Source organism: Borostomias antarcticus, assembly GCF_949987555.1.
Source record: "Borostomias antarcticus genome assembly, chromosome: 25".
NCBI lineage: Eukaryota > Metazoa > Chordata > Actinopteri > Stomiiformes > Stomiidae > Borostomias > Borostomias antarcticus.
This window is the reverse complement of record NC_140258.1, coordinates 8943321-8968749: the sequence shown is the minus strand read 5'-3', so window position 1 is coordinate 8968749 and position 25429 is coordinate 8943321. Positions and strand designations below refer to the sequence as shown.

At 44.6% G+C, this 25429-nt stretch overlaps 2 protein-coding genes across 2 annotated transcripts; both read right to left on the bottom strand.

Moving 5' to 3' along the window:
* Positions 1–6640: 6640 nt before the first annotated feature.
* LOC311325970 (voltage-gated potassium channel regulatory subunit KCNG3-like) lies at positions 6641–10417 on the bottom strand (the record flags this gene model as incomplete). Its single annotated transcript, XM_084458787.1, has 2 exons — positions 6641–7286; positions 9795–10417. The coding sequence occupies 2 exons, from the start codon at positions 10415–10417 to the stop codon at positions 6641–6643; spliced, it is 1269 nt and encodes a 422-aa protein (XP_084314913.1).
* Positions 10418–24259: 13842 nt separating this feature from the next.
* hcar1-3 (hydroxycarboxylic acid receptor 1-3) lies at positions 24260–25258 on the bottom strand (the record flags this gene model as incomplete). The annotated part of the gene is made up of 1 exon (XM_084458786.1): positions 24260–25258. The coding sequence occupies one exon, from the start codon at positions 25256–25258 to the stop codon at positions 24260–24262; it is 999 nt and encodes a 332-aa protein (XP_084314912.1).
* Positions 25259–25429: the final 171 nt, after the last annotated feature.

The window sequence follows — 25429 nt, the reverse complement described above, 5'->3', positions numbered from 1 at the left end:
ATCTTTACTTATTTGCTGTCTTTTATATGGCTATGATTGTTCTATGATGTCATAGATGAAAGCTGTGGAATCATCATTGAATGATCATCAGCATTAATTGTGCGTGTGTTCTATTAATACATCCATGGCTATGAAGCACAGCTTAAGCAGCTGCATTGGTTTCCACGGTGACGTGTCTCCTGAGGCGTGACTTGACCAATCAGGGGCCTCATTTATCATTGAGGTACCCCTTTTTTTACACGGTCTTTTCCGAGATTTCTGGCGTACGCACTCTTCCGCCCCAACAACGCGATCTATCAACCAAAAAGGGCGTATATTTAGTCGCCCTTTTACCAAGCCCCCAGGATTCGAAATCTAAAGTGAAGTTTACGACTAACGTTAACGACGTTGGCGTTGACCGCTTCTAGCTATCGAATGGCCGACTGGTGTAAGATGGATAGCCTAACGTTAGAGAGATAAATGTAGGCTATGGTTATGTTAATAAAGCTAACAATGATGTTGTAACATGCATGCAGCACTGCCGATCTGATCTGAACGATTGATTCATTATTACCATGGATCGGTATTGGGATTGATCAAGGGCGAATGTGAAATAGCAGCCACGAACTCAGCGGGTTATCCGAGATGCGGTAGCAGCGGCCAAAGCTCCTGCTGGCGGGGAGTGAAGCTCTTCAACTCGCCAGTCACTGGCTCCCTGGAGGAATTTAGCCTGGCTGCAATAACGTTATCGCGAACGGAATGAATACCATCTACTAGCAAACAAAACATGTTCAGTTATATTTAACCTGTTAAAACTAAGATGCCTGGATGAAAAAATAATTTCTCCAATGGATATATTTGACAAAAACAGGTTAATATGCAAGCCGGTTTTCATTGCTAAATCAAAGCGGGGAGAGCCGAGAGAGCCGGGAACGTGCGTCTACATTTCACATAAAAGTGAACTTTTTCGTGGACGCGCGTCGGACAGAAAAGCTCAACTGCGCAAGTACAAAAGTCACCGGAAGACCAGAAAAGCACAACTGCGCAAGTACAAAAGTCACCGGTAATAGTCAAATGACTACAAATTTGCCAAGATGGCGCGGTTCAATAGGGCTTCATTGTTGATAGCGGTCAGTAAATGGAGTGACTGTATCCAGTTCTATTAATACATCCATGGATTGCACCTGCTACTACACTGTCCAGCAAAGCCGTTTCCACGGGGAGTTGGACGGTGTCCCAAGCCATACATCGGCAAGCTAGCCAAGGGTCCGTGCTCCGCATCATCGGAGCCGAGATGGCTGAAGCCGACGGGGTTGTTGCCCAGCTTCTGAGAGTCTCTGGGAAGTCGCTGCCTGTCTCGGTGTGGTTATGGCCACCTCTGTTGTCCAACAATGCCCATTTGAGGCTTTCACTGACGGGTCTCATGCCTCGGCCATTGCTGCCACTACTGTGAGCAGGCGCTGGTCTCAAAACAAGCCCAAACAACCTGCTACAGTGTCTCACCTACCCGCAGCCCTTCCGCCCCTCCCAGCTCCACCTCTCCCTGCCCAGCCGGTTCAGAGTGCCCAGCCAGACCCGGCCCCGACTGGTGCGTTGGTTGCCCACCTGCAGGTTTGGGGAAACTACTGACGGTGCGCCGAGGTGCGTGACTGTCCTTTCCCTTGCCCCCCACGCTCTTTTAAGAGCAGTGGTGGGGATGTTTCCAACAAAGGCAACAATAAAAAAAACATATTATTGTTATTTTGGGTGTCCTGTGCCTGTCTATGGCAATGTTCAGTCTGCATCTCATGTTGTGCCCAGTTTAGGTAGCAAACGGCAGAGCCGGGTTGTAGCTCCTTTGCACAGATAAAAAAAAGGGAGGGTATGCTTGTGAGTACGATGGGGTCCAGCTGTTCGCTCCTGCCCCATCTGAAACTTTGGTTCGAGCTGCGGTGTCTTCCCCTGCTATCTCAGCAGACATGACAACCGCAGGCTTCACTCTTGAGGCAGGAAAAGGTCTATGTTCAATGGAGTCTGCCCCGTTTGAACTTTTCAGAACCCTCGGTTGGCTGCTGGCGAGACCTAGTTTAGTGCTTTCCCGACCGGCGGTGGTCATGAACCCGTGTAGAGCAGCAGCGCCCTTTCCTGTCCATGATGACATCTTTATGGGTAGGACTGGAACGAGCTTTCCAATTATGCAAATGAGGTGACAAGATTCCCTGCTTCTGAGTTGTGTGACGTCAGGGATCAGCATCTGTCTCAGTACACCGCTGTTTTGTCTGAATGGACAAAATTGTGAAAGGTTGCCTGTGATGCGTACGTGGCCGACTCCTCTTTTTATGAATGAAGTGATTCCCATCCGGAATGCCATTCCCCCTGGCACAGAGGCACAGTATAAGGAATCCTATGGTGATTCCTCATGTTCCTTTCAAGGGTGGCCCACCTTCGGCTGGACACTGGAGTTCATCCGTTGTCCAGTGGCGGTCCGGGCCAAAATTATTAATGGCCTGTTCCTTGATCATGTGCCTCGGTCTCTGGTGCAACCTCTCTTGTACCGCTTCTCACTCTGGCAGGAGATGTGCCTCCTGGACAGTTGGCTCCAGCGTGTTCTGATGGAAGGCTATTCCATTCAGTTTCACTGTTCTCCACCGCTTTTCCTGGGCATTGTGGAGACTGTGATGCAGCGTCCCGACCAAGCCACAATTCTGTCAGCAGAGATTACGGAGCTTTTATCAAAGGGAACGGTGACTGTGAACCTGTTGGAGTAGAGGAATGAGGGCTACTGTACATCCTTGTGCCAAAGAAAATGGGAGGCGTGAGACCAATTTTGGACCTCCACCTTTTCAACAGGGTGGTGGTGAAATTGAAGTTTCACATGTTTACCAGATGCTGGTGATTTTCCACTGCTGAAACACCCAAATTTCCCCCACAGGGATTATTAGAGTATGCATCTATCTGTCTGTCTGTGCTTCAAGCTTACCTACAATCTAATTAAACCTGCAAACCGATTCTATTGCTCACACTGTCACAGCCACTTTTATCCCTAGCAAACCTCAACAGACATCTGTCTCCTTGTAACACTCAGTGACTTCTGTTGATCATTGACTTGGTCATGTTATTACCTTCCCTGGTTGAGTAGGTCTACATAGTGATGATATTAGTAATGGATTTCCTTCTCTTTTCATGTTACCACAGTGGTGGTTGCAGGTGTTAACATGGGCTATGTCCATATTCTGATGGTGTAGGCTACTCATGTAGGAACAAGACAGAATAAAAATCAAAGACATGAGACTGACGTTTTAGGTTTATTCATATACAACCATACTATCTTCTATCTGAAAACATAAGCTCTATACAAAATAGCTGGTTTCATAAAAAAAGAAAATAAATCAACAACAAAACTTAACATTTGGGAGAATCAAATTTCTCCATCATTCTTTCAAAAGATATATTGAAACGGCAGTATGCAGTATTGGTTTGTGAACTCAAGAAGAAGCAGGAATTCAGTTTAACATTGTTTGATAAAAGCATAATTTGTCAAGTCAGGCAATCCTTTGTATTTTATCTCACTAAATGTATGTGTGGCTGTCAGAATGTTGAACGTCAGAATTCTGACAAATCTATATGATAAATCCATATTTCACTTTTACATATTGATCATTTAGTTAACAAACAACCATGTCCACTGAAGTCCTCCATAGATTACACTTATCATACTTTACATTAATTTTCACTCTCATTATTAAAGTAGGTATGGAATTAACCACAGGGATAGGCTTTTGGTGCATATATAACTGTCCTAGCTAGACAAAAACTGAAAAATGAATTGAATATTTTAGAACCCTCGATGAGAGAAATAGCAGGTGACATCTCATCACCATATAAGTGACCAGTCACTAGACATACTGTTTGTCCTCTGTGTGAAATGTAATATCATTCTTTGCCTTATGCTATCCCGTGTGTGAGCCATTTTGCTGTAGATGTGTGTGAGTGGATTTTCCCAGAGTCTTATAGTCATATATTGTGACCTTTTGTTCTAAGTCTCTTCATGACATCTGTGCAGTTTTTGATGATGGCAATTTGAAATATTCTCTCTCCACTGTTTACCTATGGTATTGAGTGCAGCTCTATTTGTTTTATTAGGGATGTGCACAATATCTACACCTCAATACCTTTGTGCTTTTGATCGTATGTGTATGTGTGTGTGCTCTTAGTCACTTGTTTAGAAAGGAAATGCACTTGTGAGTTATTTATTAATGTGATAATGTAATCTCCCATTATAAAAGCATCAGTGAGTGTAGAACTGAATAGATTTATTTGTGTGAACACTGGGAAGAAAAGGCGTGAGGAAATACTCCCCCACAGATGAATACACAAAGAGCATGTGTTACTGCTATTTCCCTCCAGGTTCAGAACTTGCATGTTTGCACTCAAAGTGAAGTATTTGTTATCAAACATCAAACAACATATTTATAGAGAAATTGCACCTTATTCTCAGTGTAGTCTGCACATAATTGAGTTACATTCTTGTTTACTTTCCGATATGAAATGATGGAGCTGTAGACATTCTCCCTTCAAAGCTGTTGACATTTGTATTTATTAACTGGAAAGTATCGCTCTGGGAACTAACAGTGAAGTGTGGGAGGAATGTCTAGATGACAAGATCTCCATCTGCTTCCTTTGTTAGAAAAACAAACAAACCAAATTAATTCCTCCATCTAATGTGTTCCTTTCCCTGCATAATATGTAACCGGGTGGATGTATACATTTTACAAAACCTGATTTACATCCTGTAGTTTTTTCTCACCCAAGAGCCACCCAAAATGAACCATTACAAAGTAATGAGTTCCAGCAATCTCATCAATATTCAGCAGAGCTAAAGCCGGCTTTGGAGACTGGAGGAGATCTGAGCCAGCAGATGGGACTGTATGCAGCCTGGTACCACCATCAGTACCAGGATCTTTATGTCAATACTTGTTCCTGGTGGAACAGATCAAATATTCTGAATTGAAGACACATAATCTGAATCAGCTGCGGCTATCAATGTAAAATATCCTTAAAATACTCTTACACTTTGCCACAATACATGGACTTTCACATTCTGCTCTCTTAGTTAAGCGTACTGTACTTCAAAACCGAAACAAAGGTCCAAAATAGATTTGGGATGTGAGGTCAACAACAGGCTGAACCTTTTTCTAGATAGCTTTACCTCCGCTAACGCACACTGTGTGAGCTGAAAGTCTGACACACAGCCATGCAACAATCTGAGAGAGTGAGAAGCACTGGCTTGTTGGAGATAAGAGAGAGCGGTCCAACGTGAGGAGACGAGAGTGGGCTTGAAAGCTTTTTCAGATGCGCCTAAATTCCTGCTGGCAGTGAGAGGAGAGGCGAGCAGGCTGAATGTGTCACACCAGCCACCCAAACATGGTGTCGACAGCGCATCGAGGAGAAGCGGGTGGCCCGGACGACAACATTGAGAGGAGTGCCTTACCGTGGCTGTGGCTGTACTTGGACAGACTGTGTCTGTCGGCCCCAAGTGCTCCTTCTATGACAGGCAAGTGGGGTTACATAAGGATGCAGCACGAGCCACATGTGATTCCACTCCTCCCAGTCAGAAGACCCGTAGCGCTCGCGAGGAGAGGCCTCCATCAGCGCTGCGTAGAGTCAGCCCAACCACCCATCTCTCCACGAAACACTCTCGCTCTGTGGCGCAGTGTTCCACATTGCAGACCTGCCTACACAGCTGACGGACCCACACGCCTCTCACTTTCTCTCTCTCTCTCTCGCTTGCTCACTCTTCTTTACTCACTCTTCTCTCTCCCCCACACTCCCTCGCGGATAGAACACCTTTGAAAGGCACACTGCGTTGGATGTTCAGGTGAAATGAGTATTAGTATTTTGACTTTTGAAGGTTTGAGCTGTAAATAGTCTCATTGAAATTCATGAAACATTGGCGCTTTTGACGGGACTTCAAAGTTTACTCAGGTGAATTTGAGAGCATAATGGTGAGATTAAAGGGTACACAGTGCAGGCTCTACTGCTATGCTTTGGTTCATCGTAATAAATTGTCATTCCCTAACCAGCTGATGAGCACGTTAGAAAGAAGGTAGCAAGGACAGAGCCAAAATCTAAGATACAGCAAAGACGATAGGCTACTGTTTACACGTTATGAGGCTGCCAGAAGAGTGGGATGAAAATTATAATAAACAACCAAATTCTTTTCCATGGCACACTGCCATTTGAAAAGAGTGGGAGATACAAGGCGATGAGTTTGGCACTGGTTGAGTATAATCCACAGTAATTGAAGGCCTCTGTCTGACCCCACCCAGTTGAACCTCCCACAGGAATACCACAGTCCAAACCCTGTCAGGGACATCTGCCCTCTACATCTCTGTCTCTATGGCAGCCATGGAAGCCATCCAAGTTCGTTGCTTTGACTCAAGTGCCGAGGAGGAGGGACCGAGGGAGGGGAGGCTGTACTGTGCGAACCTCGAAATCTAGAATACCTTATACAGAATCTTACTCTAAATTACTGTACATATCGAGAACAAATAAACTAGATGAAACAGTGAAAGAGGCCACATTTCAGATGGGATCCCATGTTTGCCAGGGGATGTCAAAAAAGGGAGAGCCCAGAGATCCCACCTCCTCTTGCAGACATGTAGTCGACGGTCCCAAAACCTCAGGTGAGGAACTCGGTGGAGAGGCTCCTGGTGCAGCGGGCGGAGCGGAACTTGAGCTCGTTATAACACTGCACAAAGCTGTGGTAGATGAAGGTGATGGGCAGCGCCAGGAGGACGATGCCGCTCACCACGCACAGGCCACCCAGCACACGCCCGGGCACAGTGATGGGGTACATGTCTCCATAGCCCACGGTAGTCATGGAGATAATAACCCACCAACAGGCGGCCGGGATGCTGGCGTAGGCCTCGTTGCCCGACTCCAGGTCCAGGCCGTGCTCCAGCAGCTGCGCCAGCGCGCTGAAGATGGCCATGGCCACTGCAATGAACACCAGCAGCATCACCATCTCCCGGTAGCAGCGCCGCAGCGTCAGGCCCAGCGTCTGCAGGCCCAGGAAGTGGCGAGCCAGCTTGATGACCCAGAAGATGCGCATCATGCGCAGGACGCGCAGCGTGACGCCGGCGCGCTGCAGCTGCGAGTTCTCGCCCGTCAGCACGGTCATGGTGACAGAGATGTAGTAGGGCGTGATGGCCAGCAGGTCGATGATGTTCAGCGGCCGCCGCACAAACTCGCACTTGTCCCGTGACACGATGAAGCGGACTATGCACTCTGCGGTGAACCAGCCGATGCACACGGCCTCGATGATCCTGTGGGAGGAAGAGACCGAGCAGTGTTACCACCAGACAACGAGAGCGACAGGGGGCTTCCACAACAGCATCACACATCTAGAACACATGGACTAATAGCTGTTGGAAGCAGTGGAAGAGTGAAGTTCTGTCGAGCAGGAAGCTGTCAATTACCCTGTTCAAGTCGATTAATGAGAGCTCTTAAGATGGTTTTGATTAGTTTATCCAGAACAGGCTTTATTATAATACATTATCACCCACAGAGCTTCACTCTCAAACTTCCGCTAAGCTTTTGGTATTGGAGGAAAATAATTTGTAGAAAGCATTTGTATTTGAATGCAAATAATAATGTTCTTGTTTTTTAGGACACTATGTTCCTTTTGCAATTTCCAGATCTGACTATGTTATTATTACTAACTTTGTCATATGAGGTCAGGTTGTAATTTAAAAGTTTATGGTTATGGGTACCTTTCCTCCAGGCAATGATGTAACTCTTTAATGTACAGAGACATCCACCCTCCTATGACACAATGCTTTAGCTTGTTTGTTTTGCCAAAATTGATAAATGGCAAAGGCCAATTATAAATGTATGTACCGCCATATGAATTGTGATTAGCCTGTGGTGCAGTGTGCACTCCTCTGCCTTCTGGGTCTGAAGAGCTAGCAACTTTGCAGTGTCAGAATCTAAGAGGAAGATAAAGTTCTGTACTGTTCAAGGACACTGGTGGTAAAGACTTGATTGAGGCGTAGTCAAGAGCATGTCTGATGTTTATTTGAGTGGGGAGGTCAGACTGACAGAAAGGGTCAGAGCTGAGCTGGAGTGAAAAAGATTGTAGTAAGCCATTCAAATACCAGGTACTGTACTAAAGATAAATACTCCAGGTGATTGCAAAGAAAAATAATTCCCACCTCTACAGGCATAATTTGAAAAGAAAAAAAAGACTATAAATAAGATAATATAGACGATACAGAACAAGACAGGATTGTGTTGCCTGTCGCAGTATACACTGATGTTGTGGGTTGACTAATGATATGATACATTAGTGTGGAGAGGTGAGTTGTCATTATAAATGACAGTTCTGACTGTAATGTGAAGTTTATTCATAAGAAAGATATCTTTAATGTCTAATGGGCTAAATTTTGACATAACAGATTATTGTAAATGAAGTGATAACAATGTGCAAGTCTCAAGTAAAGTGGCAGTACATCCTTGTGAAAAGTAGTCGATAAAATACAGTATACAGTCAGACACTGGCATTTGTGACATATTGAGACACCTTTTTTCCATTAGAGAGGGAAAGTCAATCAGTAATAACCTCACACCAGCAATAGCTATACCTACCTGAAACACCTTTGCAGTACTGTATACGTATACCTACCTGAACACACACACACTGTACCAATCCCCCATCTCTCTACCTCTCACTCACACAGACACACAAACACACACAATGCTGTTAGGTCCCCTTCAGGTACAGTACCAATACCTTGAGAGGGGTCCGCGTGGCAGTCATGGATACAAGACAGACAGACACACAGGTTAAAGAGCAGAGTGAGAGCAGACAAGAGGGATGGGAAGACCTTTGTAGACAAATGGACATAAGAAGGCCTATCAGCTGATACATACAGTAGTTGATTTGGGTTGATAAGGTTCCCGTCCCCATACATCACATTTATAAAATGGTCATTTCGAATGGAATAGAGTATGTCAACAAGCACATTTTAATAATTCAAACGTGGAACACATAATGATATCTAACATTGACACCTCTGACAATTGTGATTGCACCCCTATTTCAGCACCTTGGAGAGCGACCCTATGTTGTTTGGCACTATGGGAATTTGCCTCTTTTGGTAAGCAACCAATCTCTGTGGCTTTGTTTAAAGTTAGAATAAATACATTAATTTTGATTTCAAGAACAAGATACGGGTCAATTTCATAACATAGTTTGCAACACACAACAAGTCTGCCCTACGTTTGCAGTCCCTCGGCGTGTAATAGCATATAGAAGCTTTAGTGCTGAAAGATAAAACAAACAAAAAAACAATTGGAGACAAAATACGACACAACAGACAATGATTCCCATGGCAACGCATAGGACGAATGTAGACCAGAAAGTTTAAAGCCCGTTTGACTGTTTTGAGTACGAAATGAGCCATAAGGGAAATTAATAATTGGTTGGATTTAGTTTCATGAAATTCACGTGCGTTCCTGCCCGCGTTGATATTTTAGGTATCCATGTGGACATGAATAAATATAGATAAATACATGCCTACATGGTGATTATAACAGATTAATTGAGAAGGCAAATTTAAGTTGACGTGACTTCTGACTTATATTGGGCTGATTCAAGAGTGCATGCCTGTGGTTCTTTACCGGTCCAGCATCACATCATCACATGTACAGTAGCCTATATAGCCTCGACATGCATTGATGAAAAGGTATAAGCTAATCAAGTAAGAAAATAAGAAAATAGTAATGTAGGACATAGATACCCGGATAGATGCTCTAAAGAGTCCTGTGTGTACCTGTGCTCCTCCACGATGTTACTCTCAGCTGTTTTCCAGTCAGGTAAAGTACTCGCACAAAGCATCACCATGGACACTATGACAAATATTACTGACACCGAGGCCAAAATCTGTGCTGCCACCGAGGAGGTTGGCTCTTCGAAAGTCCTTCGCATTCTTTCAACCCACCGAGACTGTCCACTCTCTGCGCCCACGCTGCTCTCCACATTCTCCCCCCTCGACTCTTCCTCGTGTTTCACGGTGTCTTCCTCGGAGAAATGCGTATACGTGTCAGACATCCTGTCGTCTAACCTCCGCTGGCAGCAGAACTCCAGATGAGAGCTCTCCAGGCCCCAGTAAATCATTTCGTTGTAGAACGACAGCTCGCACATCTGGGGCACGAATCTGAGCTTTCCGTACTTCACGTACAACATGATGAAACCGAAAGCTTCGGAGTGCCTGTCAAAGAAAAACTCGTTTCTCTCCCGGTCATAGTCGTCGCACACTTCCAAGACTTCTTTTTCCGACACACATTTGTGCAGACGACTCACTCTGCTGAGAGGGAAATCCTTGATCACGTCCCTAGAGAACGCGTATTTTGTGCCACCCACATTGAGGATACAAACGCTCTTTCCAAACTTCATCTTCCAGCTGTTAGGTGTTATAGTACCGAGAAAGGCGACCCTCAGGCAAAGCTAAAATAGACAGCTCCCGGTCCTCGGGAAGAGTTTATAACCATTGTGCTTTCCTCTTCAAGTCCCCCGGGTATCGATATGTCCCCTATGTGTCTGGTCGCTGATAGTTGCTGTTCTGTCATTGTACCCTATCTGATACTTCTGGACGACTGAAATGTCTTATTAAAGTCTTTTGACAAAGCGCGCTCCCTGTGTGCGCGACCCTGAGCGCAGAGGCTTTCCAAGTCAGTCTTCCCCGAGCGAATCCCATGCAATGGTGCACGCATTCTCTCTCTCTCTCTCTCTCTCTCTCTCTCTCTCTCTCTCTCTCTCTCTCTCTTTCTCTCTCTCTCTCTCTCTCTCTCTCTCTCTCTCCCTCTCTCTCTCTCTCTCTCTTTCTTTCTCTCTCTGAGCTTGAGTTTAATCATTTTGACTTGCAATACAATGATCGAACACATACATAATGTAGGCTACATGATTATGCACAATTAATACAGAATGAATCCTCAATCAACTACAGATTTTTTAACTTACGCAGCAAGAGATGGTAGTTTCTCAGTCTATTCGTTCTTGCTTTAGACAGTGACATCTGTCTCACAGTAGCCTGTTCTCTTTCTCTCTCTCTCTCTCTCTCTCTCTCTCTCTCTCTCTCTCTCTCTCTCTCTCTCCCATATGAATTAACTTTAATTATCATTAGGCTAATTTGTAACTCTAAACTTGTTAGATTAAACTGCGTTCATGTTTTGAGTGTAGATCAATAACATTAAGTCAGTTTGTTCACCAACATCCTCATACACACATTATAGTCATCAAAGACCACAGCCTTGCTGCTGTTAAATTAATCCTAAAGTAGCCTAAATTATGTTTCTACCATGGACAACTGTCCGAGGCTATTCGCCATTTTTTAAATCCACCAGAATTGGTAACCCACATGTCTGCAGAGAAACGCTCTGACTGTAGGACTTCCTTCTCACTCACAGCGCTGAGCCCATCTGCTATAGATTTTTTTTTTATTCATAAAAATTACAGCTAGAGGGCGCTACTGGTCTTAATGTACAGCCCAACGGCATATGGAATTCTGGGTGAAACCAATAACCTTGATACCTGCCATTATAGGCCAATCTTATTTCGATCCTTCTTCCCCCAATAGGCCAATCATACACTGATCTTGTTCCTTCTTCTCCCAATAGGCCAATTGATCATTGATCATTGATCATGTTTCTTCTCACCCCCAATAGGTAAATCATATCCTGATTGTGTTTCTTTTAACCCCTATGCTGATCTTGTTCGTTCGTCCCCCAATAGCCCAGTCATTAGCCCAGTCATATAATCTATTTTCTTCTCTCTCCAGTAGGACCCATGGCCACGCGGGACACATCTGGACCTCGCTGACCCAGACTCAGACAGGACAGAGGAGGAGGAAACACGCAGACAGCTGGGTCTGCTGCAGCCACGGAGGACGCACTGAGCAGCTGAGTAACAGATGGCTCTCCTGACCTGCACTGCCATTGATCAGACTCCACCAACCTGCACTGTGCATTACGGCTTATGCAGCAGATCCTTAATTACATCCTAATTAGTACTGCTTAATAAAGCACTATTAGGGCTGCCCTACAGTAATTAAGAAATTATTAAGGACTCATAGTGTGAACAGACACCACGCGGCCAAGAGGAATATTAGACAGCTCAATATCAGTTCGAATGAAATTAATCTGAGTCCAATACATCCCAAAATGTGGTGAACATGTACTGTATATCACTGTGATCACTTGCCTTTATTAAAATGTGAAAGATGTGTGTGTGTGTGTATGTGTGCCATGGATGTTATATAGAACTGGGTAGGGTCACTCCAATCACTCACTGCTTGAAAAAGTGAAGCCCTATAGGACCGCGCCATCTTTGAAAAAAACGTGTCACTGATACCTTTGACATGTGCAGTCAAAGTTATCAATGACGCGTTCTTGTAGTCCACGAACAGATTGCGTTCATGGCTCTCCCCGCTCTGAGTTAGCAATGAAAAGCGGCTTGCTTATTAATCTACTTTCGTCAAATATATCCGTTGGAAAACTTTTTTTTTTAATCCAGGCATCTTAGTTTTAACAGTATAATTGTGACTGAACATGTTTTGGTTGCTAGTAGGTGGTATTAATTCTGTTCACAACAACGCGATGTTGAGGCGAGTTGAACAGCCGTCCACCCAGAGACGGGATCTCTCGTTGCGGCATGAAGTTTGCGGCTAACCCGCCGAGCTCGAAACAGAATGAATATCACCTATTAGCAAACAAAACATGTTCAGTCACAATTATACTGTTAAAACTAAGATGCCTGGATAAAAAAAAAGTTTTCCAACGGATATATTTGACGAAAGTAAATTAATAAGCAAGCCGCTTTTCATTGCTAACTCAGGGAGAGCCATGAACGCGCGTTTGCATTTCACATGAGCGCAATCTGTTCGTGGACTACAAGAACGCGTCATTTGACTGCGCATGTCAAAGGTATCAGTGACGCGTTTTTTTCAAAGATGGCGTGGTTCAATAGGGCTTCACTTTAGATTTTGAATCCTGGGGGCCTGGTGCGCGCGCACAGTATACTGTGCTACTACAGCTTTCTGTGATTGGATTCCTTGAACACTGGCATACTTGGTACACTTTGAATATGAACATTTAAACATTCTTGTTCAGCAACCCCAGTGCAGCCAAGGCAAGCCATTCACACACCATAGAGGTGATCCTGCTTGTACGTTACATGGACTTCTAACTTAGGATGGTTGAGAAATTAAATAGGTCAAGGCCTCAGGGGTACGTTATGACTTGTTCTCTCTGAGAAATGACTTTTGTCACACTTGTCAGCCGCTTCTCTCGAGAGTGCAACCTCATTTACAGAGAGGTGGATAAAGGGAGAGAAGATGTTAATGGGATGTCTTGATAATGTTATATAATGGCTGTACTATATATTATGACTGTGTACATGGCACAGCTTCTGGGGTTTCCTGATCTCATGCATTGTCGTGCACATCTTTTTCTTGGATAAAAGAAATGCATGTTGGGATTAGTTTTCAGATTAGAAACAGCCCAAAATGACTACTGCAAATGTTCCATTCCCCTTTCATCAACCCAATATTATTTAAGATTTGAATGTCCCAGTAGAATGTCTCGGAACATGAATAATTGATTTTGTTAAAGTACTTGGGTTGTAAAAGGGTTGTTTTGAAACTACGAAAAATGTATGTGTGACAATTCAGCCTTCAACGGAGTGCTTTGCAAACATCATTACACACAGTCGAACAGTTGATGAGACTTTTCATTGTTGCAAACATAAATCTTACAATAAGATTTACAGACAAAGGATACTGATGACATTCTCTAAGGCACAAGTTGTTTTATTTGTATTGAAGATTTTGACCACAGTTGAGGACTAATATGGCATCGATTTGTCCCTTCACTTTCAACAAACATTATTAACAATGACCAAGGAGGCAATTTTCTCCATCTTAATGGAATTGATCAACTATAATAAAAAAGGTACGTTTTAAGGCCTTGTTTAAAGGCATCCACAGATGCCTGTGCTTCTTTTCCTCATGCTCGTTGTGTAGGGCCTATTATTGTATGTTTGTTCTGTGTGTGTTTAGAGGGATTAGTGTGTTTGCTGTGTGTTGTTGCCATGGTTAACATGCATATTTTAAAGCGGAGCTCTCTTTGTGTCTGGTGTCTAAGAGATGTGACACAGTGACCTTTGATTGGCCAAGAGCCCGGCGACGGCAGAAAAATGGCAAACGCTAATTAGTCTCATAACGGAAAGCCGCGTCATGACTCTAATTACTCTGTCTCTGCCCTGCCGGCATACCCTCCGCTCCATCTGACAATAATGAGCTACCTCTCACCTCCAGCTCTTTGCACCTCACCAGGGGGGTTGTTATGAGGGCAGATCTGACAACCTGGCTGTAGGGGAGTATGAGGTGTTAATGAAATTCATGTTTCACCAATATGTTACACCCAATTTGTTTTTTCTGTTTTCCTAATTGATTGATGTTTTCTGAGTTTCTCTCAGTTTATTGTTTTAACCTCTGTGAAACTGCCTTTCCATCCGTTCCCAGAGAATCCCTCTGTTTAGATAGAACATTTGGTTTGTGACATCACTCCCCTTTACCCTTTGTCTGAGTGCACGTCACCTCCCTCTATACGAAGTTATAAAAGAGACTGCACGACTGAGTCCCAGTACTCTTGACTTGGATACACTTCCTGTTCTAGAGTCCGCTTTGCAAATCCTAACAGAATACAACTATTGTCTTTTGTTTGAAACCAGCTTGAATCGACCACATCGCGTGTTCTTTGAAATCTACCTTAAACCGAGTATATAATTACTTTCATAGAGGGGATGGGGTGAGGATTCAGGGTGAGGGGTCCCGCTGGTGGGGTGCTTTAGTCAAGGTCCACTCCCCAACATTTATGTGATTGTGTGAGACGGGGAACTTGACCCCAAGTGACAAGACAAAGAGTTCAGCCTCCCCTTTTGAATGAAGGGCGGAGAATGCTTTGGTATGTTCGACTTATTCCAGACTATAAAAACATCCCATTCCATTCACTCACCCAATACATACAACCCCTCTCCCCCACTCAAATTCTGTATGATTATATCCCCCCACAAATGGTACAGTAAATGGAGTGCACTTATATAGCGCTTTTGTCCAAAGCGCTTTACAATGACCTCTCTAATTCACCAATTCATACACATATTCACACACCAATGGCGGCAGCTGCCATGCAAGTGGTTCAGTGTCTTGCCCCTAGCCCCAGAGGAGCTGGAATCGATAGCTACTGTACTTCCGCTTCCCCAAAAATACACGCACACACACACGTGCATACAACGCACTGTGATTTGGTGTCTTGCCCCATTCTCGACATGTTGCCGGGAGGAGCTGGAATCAATGGCTACCCTACTGCCGCTTCCCCCAAAATACACACACACACACACACACACACACACACACATGCACACACATAAAACTTTGCTTGTTATTCTGTCATGAGTGGGGCTTCCATTCAAGCACCCTACCGATGTCTGACTCTGTCTCTCTGAAAGCTTCTCTTGGTCTTGCTCTTCACTTCTCAAAGATGTCTGACTGTTTCTCTGCCTGCCTCCCTGGTGGGTCTTCATTTCACTGAGTACCCCAGAGCTACAGAGCCGCCCCCCCCCCCCCCCCCCCCACACACACACACACACCCTCACCAGCTGCTCTGATGTGGCTTGACATATGTGTATAGGACTATCATTAAATGCACTGGACTGGGCATTATTGCAGAGCTTGGGCAGTTTTAAAGGGTCGTTAAGAGGATAAATGACGAACGAGGGAGAGAAGCGGAAAGAGAAGTGAAGGATGGATGGGTGTGCACTGTGCAGCAGAGAGATTAGAGAGAGAGGCAGAAAGAGAGAGAGAGAGAGAGAGAGAGAGAGAGGTGAGTGGGAGAGGAGGGGAGGGGAGGAGAGTAGATTGTCTGAGAAAGAGCTCAAGAGGCTTGGCTGCAAAGCCATACAGTATCAACCACACATCCTGTAGATCCCCTCGAGGAAACAGCACAATTGATTCCTTTGATATTATTGATTTCTGTTCATGCTTTCCTCATTGATTCCTGCCTTTCTTTCAGAGTTGGTTGGAGTTTTAATATAATTACAGGACCACAAAGGGTCTTCAATCAGCCACACAGCAAGTGACACATACAAGTACACACATGAGCGGTGATACAGCACACAACACACACACACACATGCAACTTTAAGGGTCACCGGTGGAATTTGTCCTCTGCATTTTCCTATCCAAGTTCTTCTCCTCCAGGAGCAGTGGGAAGCCTTGTCAGTGGTGCCCCGGGACCAAGTCCAAGTGCTCAGTCCAAGTCCTGGTCATGGACAGGACTGAAGAGTGTTCTCTGCATTTTTTTCATTTTGGGTTCTTGGGAGGAAACCCTTGCGAAAATGGGGAGAACATGCAAACTCTGCACAAAAAGGCCTGGGAGACACCCCACCTGATTACCTGACAACCCTCGGGAGAACATCCCCAGTGCCAACATCATCCCAAGCGGGAATCGAACCCAGGACCTTCTTGCTGTGAAGCAACAATGCTACAGTAAGTACTGCACCACTGTGCCGCTTGTTAATTTAGTTAACAAGCTAATTAATAAATTATTTTGTGTCACAATTATGATTACCTCATAATCATAGATTAACCCATCACTAACAACGTGTGACTAAGATATGTGCTGGCAGCCATACTGTATAGTAGTTGATTGCAACCATGTTTCTTCACTGCATTTCACTCTCATATCCCAGTCTCTTTGAAAGGTCTTTCTCCTGGGGACAGATTGGAGCTACAGAGGCTGAATTTTGACATGAAACACAATACTTTGCTCAATGTTTGATGTCTGAAAAAGAATAACTGGGAGATTATGTACAAAGAGGAGTGTGGTGGTTGGCAGGAGAGGCGGATGTGCCCCTTAAAATTTTAATGATGCCTTTTGATACCTGGGTGCCCACAAGCCACTTTAGCGAAACCCAATGCGTTAGTGCTCGGCAAAAGGCGGTCAAGTGTGAAATTGCTGCAGTCTTTTACCAAGATGGAGGAAATGACACATGGCCTGTCAGTCTGATCCCCTCATCTCACTTAGCTTCGCTGACCCATCCACATGCTATGACTTGATTGACACAAACCAGCCTCTCTTTCCTTGCCTTGGAGACAAGATCTCAACTCAGACTCTCAGGCTTATTTTAAAATACTTATTGTGCTCTCTGCTGGAGCACTTGAAATAACTGTTGCATTGAACTGTACTTTGCTTCAAATAAATACCAAGACAGCTTTTACACGTGTCTGTCTCTCTCGCGTTATTCTTTGCATGCAACCTTGGACCCTCCTCATGGACACCTCATCCTGACAGTATTTCTTATCCTTTATTAGGATGAATGCTGTCAGCATTCACACTATTGTTCTCCGGTTCTTTATAGTTTTTTCTTCTTTTTACTTCTTCCGTACATGTTTTGTCTCTCTTTTATTCATTCATTTATTTATTTTTGTGCATATTTATTCATTCATTTATTTATTGGTCATTTGTTGAGTCATTTATTTATTTATGTTTTTATTTTTGACAGGTTTGGTCCTCCATACTAAGGGTCAGTAAGCAGAATTTAAACAACTTGTTCATCTTTCAAGTTACAGGCTCAAAGCTTAAACTACTCAGGTTGAAAAGTTTAAAAGCTTCATCAGGTAATTCAATTCAGCTTCCAATTCTGCCAGTTTCACATTTCAGCTAAGCTCCCAGGTTTTTCAGCTTCCAAGCTTTTTAGTTATACATTACATTGTTTATTCCATCTTTCATCTTTGACAGTATTACAGATTATCTTCCAGCTTTTGTCGCAATATATTTAAGTTCTTAGCTTCTTTATGTAATTCAGTTTACAGCTGTGCAATGTGATGCATTTTAGATTTTTCACATTTATGTATTTTCAGCAATGCTTTTACAATTTCTTTCAGCTGCTCAGCATTCACACGTATTTTCTGCAGGAAATGCAATTGTCTAGTCTTTATAGATCTTTCCAGCAGACTGCTGCTCCTTTAGAGAACTATTAAGGGACTGTTTAGTGTAACTTATTTCACTCATCATTGGCCTGCCTGTGTGAAGGCATGCTCGGTGAATCTGGTGCATTAATAGGACCAAGGTGTCTGTGTGAGTCCTACTTTCTCCGATGAACAGACAGGGAGGCTATCTGGATCCTCCAGATAGCCTCCCTGTCTTCCACCTCTCTGTCCTCATTTGGGATTCTAATGAGGCCAGTGGCAGGCATTTGAAGTACAGCTCGGTCACCTTGAAGTCCCCACTCAAAAGCAGTGGACCGTCATTTTGCCATGCCTTAGCAGGCAAGAGACTTAGCAGACAGCCTCTCCTAATTCAGTATTCTTCACTTGGTCTCTATCGAAGTGACAGCTTAGATGCTGGTGTGGGAGGCTGGTAATTAGTCTTATCATTAAATTCTGTACAGCAGATTGGCTGGCTCTTGTTCAAGGCAGCTGTGACTGTATATATGTTTAGACGCATGTTATAAGATAACATAAGACTTTCATAATCTGTGTGTGTGTGTGGGGGGGGGCGGTAGTAGGGGGGGGGGGGTAGTATTCCAGCATTACAGCAGCATAAAGAAGGCAAGTGGAGACTAAGCTAAGCATCCATAGCTAACACTAGGTCTGGGGAGACAAACAAACTGAATTACAGCTGCTCCACAGCAATTGATCGGGACGGGGTGTTTTGAGGAGGAAGAGGAAGGAGACAAATGACACATATATGAGGGCCTCTTTAAAACATCTTAAATTTAAAAATCTTAAGAATCATGTGTCTGAAATCCAAACAGTACAATGCCTAAGGGTGTACAGACACTATTTAGTGCGCACCAAACAAGCTTTGGGCCCGAGAGCGCTTCGTTTAGGCCTGTGTGAATTAACACAGCCATCGCACTCAGGTGCGCACCAAAACAGCCGCATCGAGATCCTCCAGAAGGGATGGTTTTGGAGCGGCTTCAACCAAATTCTTGTACACACCAGTTATGGTGTGAAAGCGCGCGACCTCAGACCGATGCAACTACCTTGTGCACGCCACATGTTTGACCTAAAAAGTTTTTCATGACGCTCTTCATAATCCAAACAAGGATTATGGATTACGGTATACTTATTGATGGTATACTTGTTGATGAAACATCAAAGACAACAGAAATCGGAAACAAAGTATGTAAAAGGTATGTGCCGATGAACATGAAAATAAACATACTTTTGTGGACTGGGTTTGGCGGTATGGTGGCCTTTCAGTGTTGTGATAGCTTTTCTTGCATATACAAGGTTAAGTAGAACTCTTTGCCATGGTCTTCTCTCACAGTGCCTCCCACATTCCCTCAGTGACGACAGCCTGCCGGTAAAAGACCATGAATCACTATAGTTGCATGTATAAAGGATTACATAACACCAAACACACACACACACAAACACACACACAGCACTATACTGTATCTCTGTTTTAATATAGTTTAAAATTCATTTTTGCATTTTTCGTTTTTGCCTCAAATAAAATGCATTTTAGTACTATAAAGAAATGTAGGTGTTTACCTGTAAACATCTTAATAAATTATGAGATTGTTTTTGACAGGTATAGTTGCATGGCCAACAATCTTGGAGCTATAGCCATCCACTGCCAAAACATGTGTCACACCAAACATCACCAACTTTTCATTCTGGTCTAGGTGCAGTTTATGGCCAGTGTATTCCGCATGATACAGCTGAGGATTAAAATTACGGGCACCCTGTAGAACAAGCAAAATATTACTAATAATCTACTTATAATTGGTGAATCTACGTATTTACTGTAATACTTACTAGACGGCATGCTTCATTGTATGGTGCATGGATATCCCTCAACACCTTTCCCACGCGGCACTCTGCAGCATTTACACCTTTTGAAGAAAGGTACCCCTTCATAATCTTTCTGCCATATGTTGGACCTGTCTTTAGAAGGTGGAGCAAAAAGGCTTGTATTTAAAGTGGGGTAAACTGTTCCATCTACTCATCTGAAAGGGGTGAGGGCAAAGGTAAATTAGAATAGGCTAAATCTAAATAGAAGCAAAAGATGGACAAAGTTCATATTGAGAAAAAAAAAGTTTGTAAGCTGCAGTTGGATGGATGGATGGATGGATGGATGGATGGATGGATGGATGGATGGATGGATGGATGGATGGGTGGTATAAAATGGACTCATGTTGGATGACTGATCAATGGAGAGTGGAGACAAACATTGATTGGGAATGGCCTTATTGATCAGTTATGACAGAATTAGCTAAGAATGGACAAAAAGTTTAACAGTTAGTTCTACAACAATGACAGGCTACCTCAAATATGGCTGAAGCAACGGCGCCTTCTAGTTCAACCTTTCTCACTGGCGCCTTTCTTTTCAGGCCGAGTTTGGCACAGAAGCACAACATATTGGTTCGGCTAGGTCTTGTCTGATGGACGCAGCATAGACGTCTGGCCAGCCGCGTGGGCAGGTGATGGGGCTCAGTTCATACATCACTGGCTGGTGGGTGTGCTGACAAGAAGCTGCCAGGGGTTATTTTTACACCCTGGGCCGTGTGGCGGTGAGAAAGGATAATTGGTTGCACTGTGTCTGATTAATCCTCTGGGTCCCGAGTGTTGAGAGAGCAACGCCCTACAGGGGCCACAGTCCGGTCACACACATACAAGTGCGTTCATACACACCCATTACAGCACACACACACACACACACATAGATACACGCACTGCTCCCCAATTATCAATTCACACCTGTACTGAGCAGTTAATTGGGGAGCAGCTCATGTTCACTCAGACACACACACGCACACACACACACACACAATCTCATAGTGTGCTGACAAAAACATCCAATGCCATTCATCCCTATCAAAATTCTTACCAATGCCATGGTGACGGTTCTGCTGGTTTGCATCCAAAGTTTTGACTCTCATTATTGCCGTCCATGTTTGAGCCTGGTTGGTTCTGTCTGAGTGTATCTGGAAATCTTTTGCCCGCTCCCCTGTGGCCCGTTGCCATGCTAAATACACCGCAGGGACCCAGTCTGATAGAATGTCACCAATTATTATCAAACCTCAGACTATAGACTGTAGACTATTACAAGAGGCTCATTAAACTGCTAATGCTGGCCTTTTAAAGGGGGGATTAAAATTGTCCACTCTTCAACCCCTGCGGAATACCTGTAGGTCTGTGACAGTTTAAAGCTACAGTACAACTTTGTTGAGCATTGTTGGCTCGCTCGCTCACTCACTCACTCACTCACTCACTCACTCACTCACTCACTCACTCACTCACTCACTCACTCACTCACTCACTCACTCACTCACTCACTCACTCACTCACTCACTCACTCACTCACCTCAGAACTGATATTCTCAGGTGTGGAGTTTTAGGCAGAGCTCCTCATTACTGCTTGCCTGCCTCAGAATCCCTTGTAGGTCAGAGACAGCCCAAATTACCTTGTTAAAAAGCTTGGCTCAGAGGAGCCAATCAGGATGCAACAGAGCTAGCAAACCAACATATTACACTGTGTAAGATTGTATGTTGTGTTGCTGTAATTTAAACATGGCCCTGTTTGTGTTGGTTGTCAGTTGTTGAGATCGTGAAAGTCGAGGTTTGTGTGTGTGGGGGTGTGTGTGTGTGTGTGTGTGCACGTGTGCATGCTTGTCTGTGTGTTCCTGAGTTAAATTAATTTCAGTCCTAATCCCACGCCTGGTTGCTGTTGCATATCTCTATCTGAAAATTGATCGTGTAGGAAGCAATTTGATCACCCTGACAGGCGTGACAGCCTGACATTACTATAGAAGGAAATGTAGTGTGACTCAGTAGAACTCTTGGCCACAGATCACAAACCTTGAGATGCACTATCCCGGAGGAAACAAACCCAAAAGGGAGCTCTGGGTCATTTTACCCACTCCTAATGAGATGAATGAGCTGCTCTGGCCCAGTTCAACATGAATTATCCCAAGTTAATTTCAGGGTATCCTGTCTCCAACACAAAAAGTAAGCAGCCTGCCTTCAGCCTTAGGGGTTGTTTACAATTACCTACAGTACATCATCATCATCATCATCATCATCATCTTCATCCGCTTATCCAGGGTCGGGTCGCGGAGGCAGCAGCTCCAGCAGGGGGCCCCAGACATCCCTTTCCCTAGCAGCATCAACCAGCTCTGCCTGGGGAATCTTTAGCCGCTCACAGGCCAGTGCGGAGATGTAGTCCCGCCACCTAGTCCTGGGTCTACCCCGCGGCCTCCTCCCAGCTGGACACGCCTGGAACACCTCCCTAGGGAGGCGCCCAGGAGGCATCCTCACTAGATGCCCGAACCACCTCAACTGGCTCCTTTCGACGCAAAGGAGCAGCGGCTCTACTCCGAGTCTCTCCCGGATGACTGAACTTCTCACCCGATCTCTCAGGGAGACCCCAGCCACCCTCCGGAGAAAACTCATTTCGGCCGCTTGTATCCGTGATCTCGTTCTTTCGGTCATGACCCATCCTTCATGACCATAGGTGAGGGTGGGGACGAAGATAGACCGGTAGATCGAGAGCTTTGCCTTTTGGCTCAGCTCTCTTTTCGTCACAACAGTGCGGTATAGCGACTGCAGAACCGCACCAGCTGCTCCGATTCTCCGGCCAAACTCCCTCTCCATGGTTCCCTCACTCGTTATCTTCGAGTTCACTCACACGGTTCACTCACACCTACAGTACAGTATAACATAAAATGCCTTGTGCCATAAACCTTGGTTGTTCCCTCCTGTTATCTTACAGTGGGGATTCTGCTGGCCCCACAGCATATCTGAGCATGGGTATATGTTTTGGTAATCGCTGGAGTACAACACTATCACTTAGAGTATATAATAGATGGATTACTAATTCCCTAGTGCTTCCACAAATTAGACCCCCCCCCCCCCCACACACACACACACACATAATCAGACACAGACACCAAATAATCAGAGACATGCACACACACACTTATACACACACACTCATACACACACACACACACACACACACACACGCACACACACACACACACACACACACACACACACACAAACACACACACACACACACACACATTGTATGGCATATTGTCTGGATCTGTTCAGCCATCTAATCACAGTATTCTTATTAGTCAGACTCTCTGTTTCAAGGCCCTTGTCTGTTTCTTCTGCTAAGCTCATGTATCTTGCATGAACTGACGGATCCATCCCTGTGCTCTGTGTCTCTCATAGGTAATCTCGAGATGACTCTGAAGTTGTTGGAACAAACTAGCAACTATCGCAATCCAAATATCTTTACATGTTTGGCATGACTTGGACGTAAGCATTCCCTGGCGCTTATTTTCACTGCTCCCATGGAGGACTATGTGCAAGTCATGCCAAACACCTTACAATATTCGTATTGCGATACATTTCACAGGAGAGCATACTGAGACGAGTAAGATTACAACCTGTGCTGCCTGTATGTTTCAGGTTCATGGTAGACAGACAAATAGGACTAAATGTCCAAAATAGCACATTACCCCTTGAAGTCAATAATGTGTGCTCAAACTATCATTGGTGATGATTGTACTAGCAATAATATAGGATGCAAAATGTATGGTCCTGGAAGTATCATATAGTGTTATATCAGATTTACTGTATAAAATTTCCAAGCAGTTTTGGTGAAAGGACACATTGTAAAAGATTGATCTTAAAATGTGATCAACAATTTTTATTTAAATTCTCAAAAAATTACAAAAATAAAACAAAATAATGTTATTTACATTCCAGTCACAGTAGAAAAACACTTCATTATTATAATATACTAATTCTAACTGTATTATTGTGCAAACCATCACTCATAGCACTTCAACTATCACAGAAACGTCTTAATTTATTTAAAAAAAAATCAATTTAAAATATTAAAAAAGAATAATATGGGACGATATGCGGTTACTAAAAGGAATGTGGAATTTAAATATTAATTTTGACTGGATTTTCTGTCATTTCAAGCGCATATCCAACATAGCTTCGGAGCACTGAGCATAATTACCATACTGTACAGCCTTTCAAAAATAAGTAAGAGGAAATTCCACTGTTTGACAATCCCAATGCCATAACACATTCCAATTTCGTATGAAACTAATGAGTCTGTTGTCCCTGTTAGTCTTCCTGTGTGATGGGTTCTCTCCGTTGGAGGGCAGGGTCTCACACTATATCTCCTCCCCAGCTTCCAATCACCCATCGCTGGTCATGCTTCCCCGGCGACTCAGCCTCAGCTCCACTAAGCCCAGGTGGTTAATGGAGCTCTTGAGGGCATTGCGGAACATGGAGCTGGAGAAGCAGTAGATGATGGGGTCTAGGGCATTGTTCAGGTAGGTGAACCCGATGGACAGGCTGAACAGCTGGACGGCCATTCTGTAGGACACACAATCCTTGGGAGAGAACTTCTGGATGAACTGGGAGGTCAGCCCTGTGGCGATCCCCGGCAGGAAGCAGATGATGAACACCGCAACGATCACGCCCACTGAGCGAATGGCCCGCCGCACCTTCTGCTCCTTGTCCATCTGCCGTTGGCGGAGGATGCAGCCAATCCTTACCGAGCAGAAGAGCAGCAGCAGCAAGGGCAGGAAAAACTCAGCAATGAACACCATGTAGTGCAGCTTTATTGCGAAAGGAGGATCCTTGTAGGAGTTGAAGCTCCGGCAAAGGGACCTGTTACCTTCTTGGGTGAGCAGATCGATGGTCAGAAGGGGGAATCGAAGGGAGATCACCACCCCCCAGATCCCCGCCGCCACCCAGCGTGCTTGGCTGGATGCCATGCGGTTTATGCGGTGGTGCGGGTGGACCACCTTGAAGTAGCGGTCCACCGCCACGGCGGTCATGAACGCTATGCTGGCTGAGCGGTTGACGGCTAGCATGAAGAGATTGATGCGGCACATGGCGTCGCCGTGGACCCAGTACTCCCCGCGGAGGAGGTTGTCAATGCGGAAAGGCACGCTGATGATGAGCAGGAAGTCGGCCACGACAAGGTTGAAGAGGAACAGGGTGCTGGGTCTCCAGACCTTCAGGCGGCAGCAGAAGATCCACAGAGCCACCGCATTGCCAGGCAAGCCCACTAGCATCTCTATGATCAGGACTGGAGGCAGGATGTCTGCCACCATGTCCTGGGTGGCCTGACAGTGGTGGTCCGGTACTGCTGTAGAGTTCTGAAATGCAGTAGGCACTGCAACCATTTTTAGGACGTGTACTGCTTAGCTGTAAGGAAACTTGTATGTTGGGTGTAGTTCACAAAGTCTGCCTCTTCCTCTTTTCAGTGTATTGAATGTAGTATATCTGTGAAAGGCAAAGAAGGAGACATGTCAATTGTGTTCATGCGTTCCAGAAATCATGGATTGAACATATTT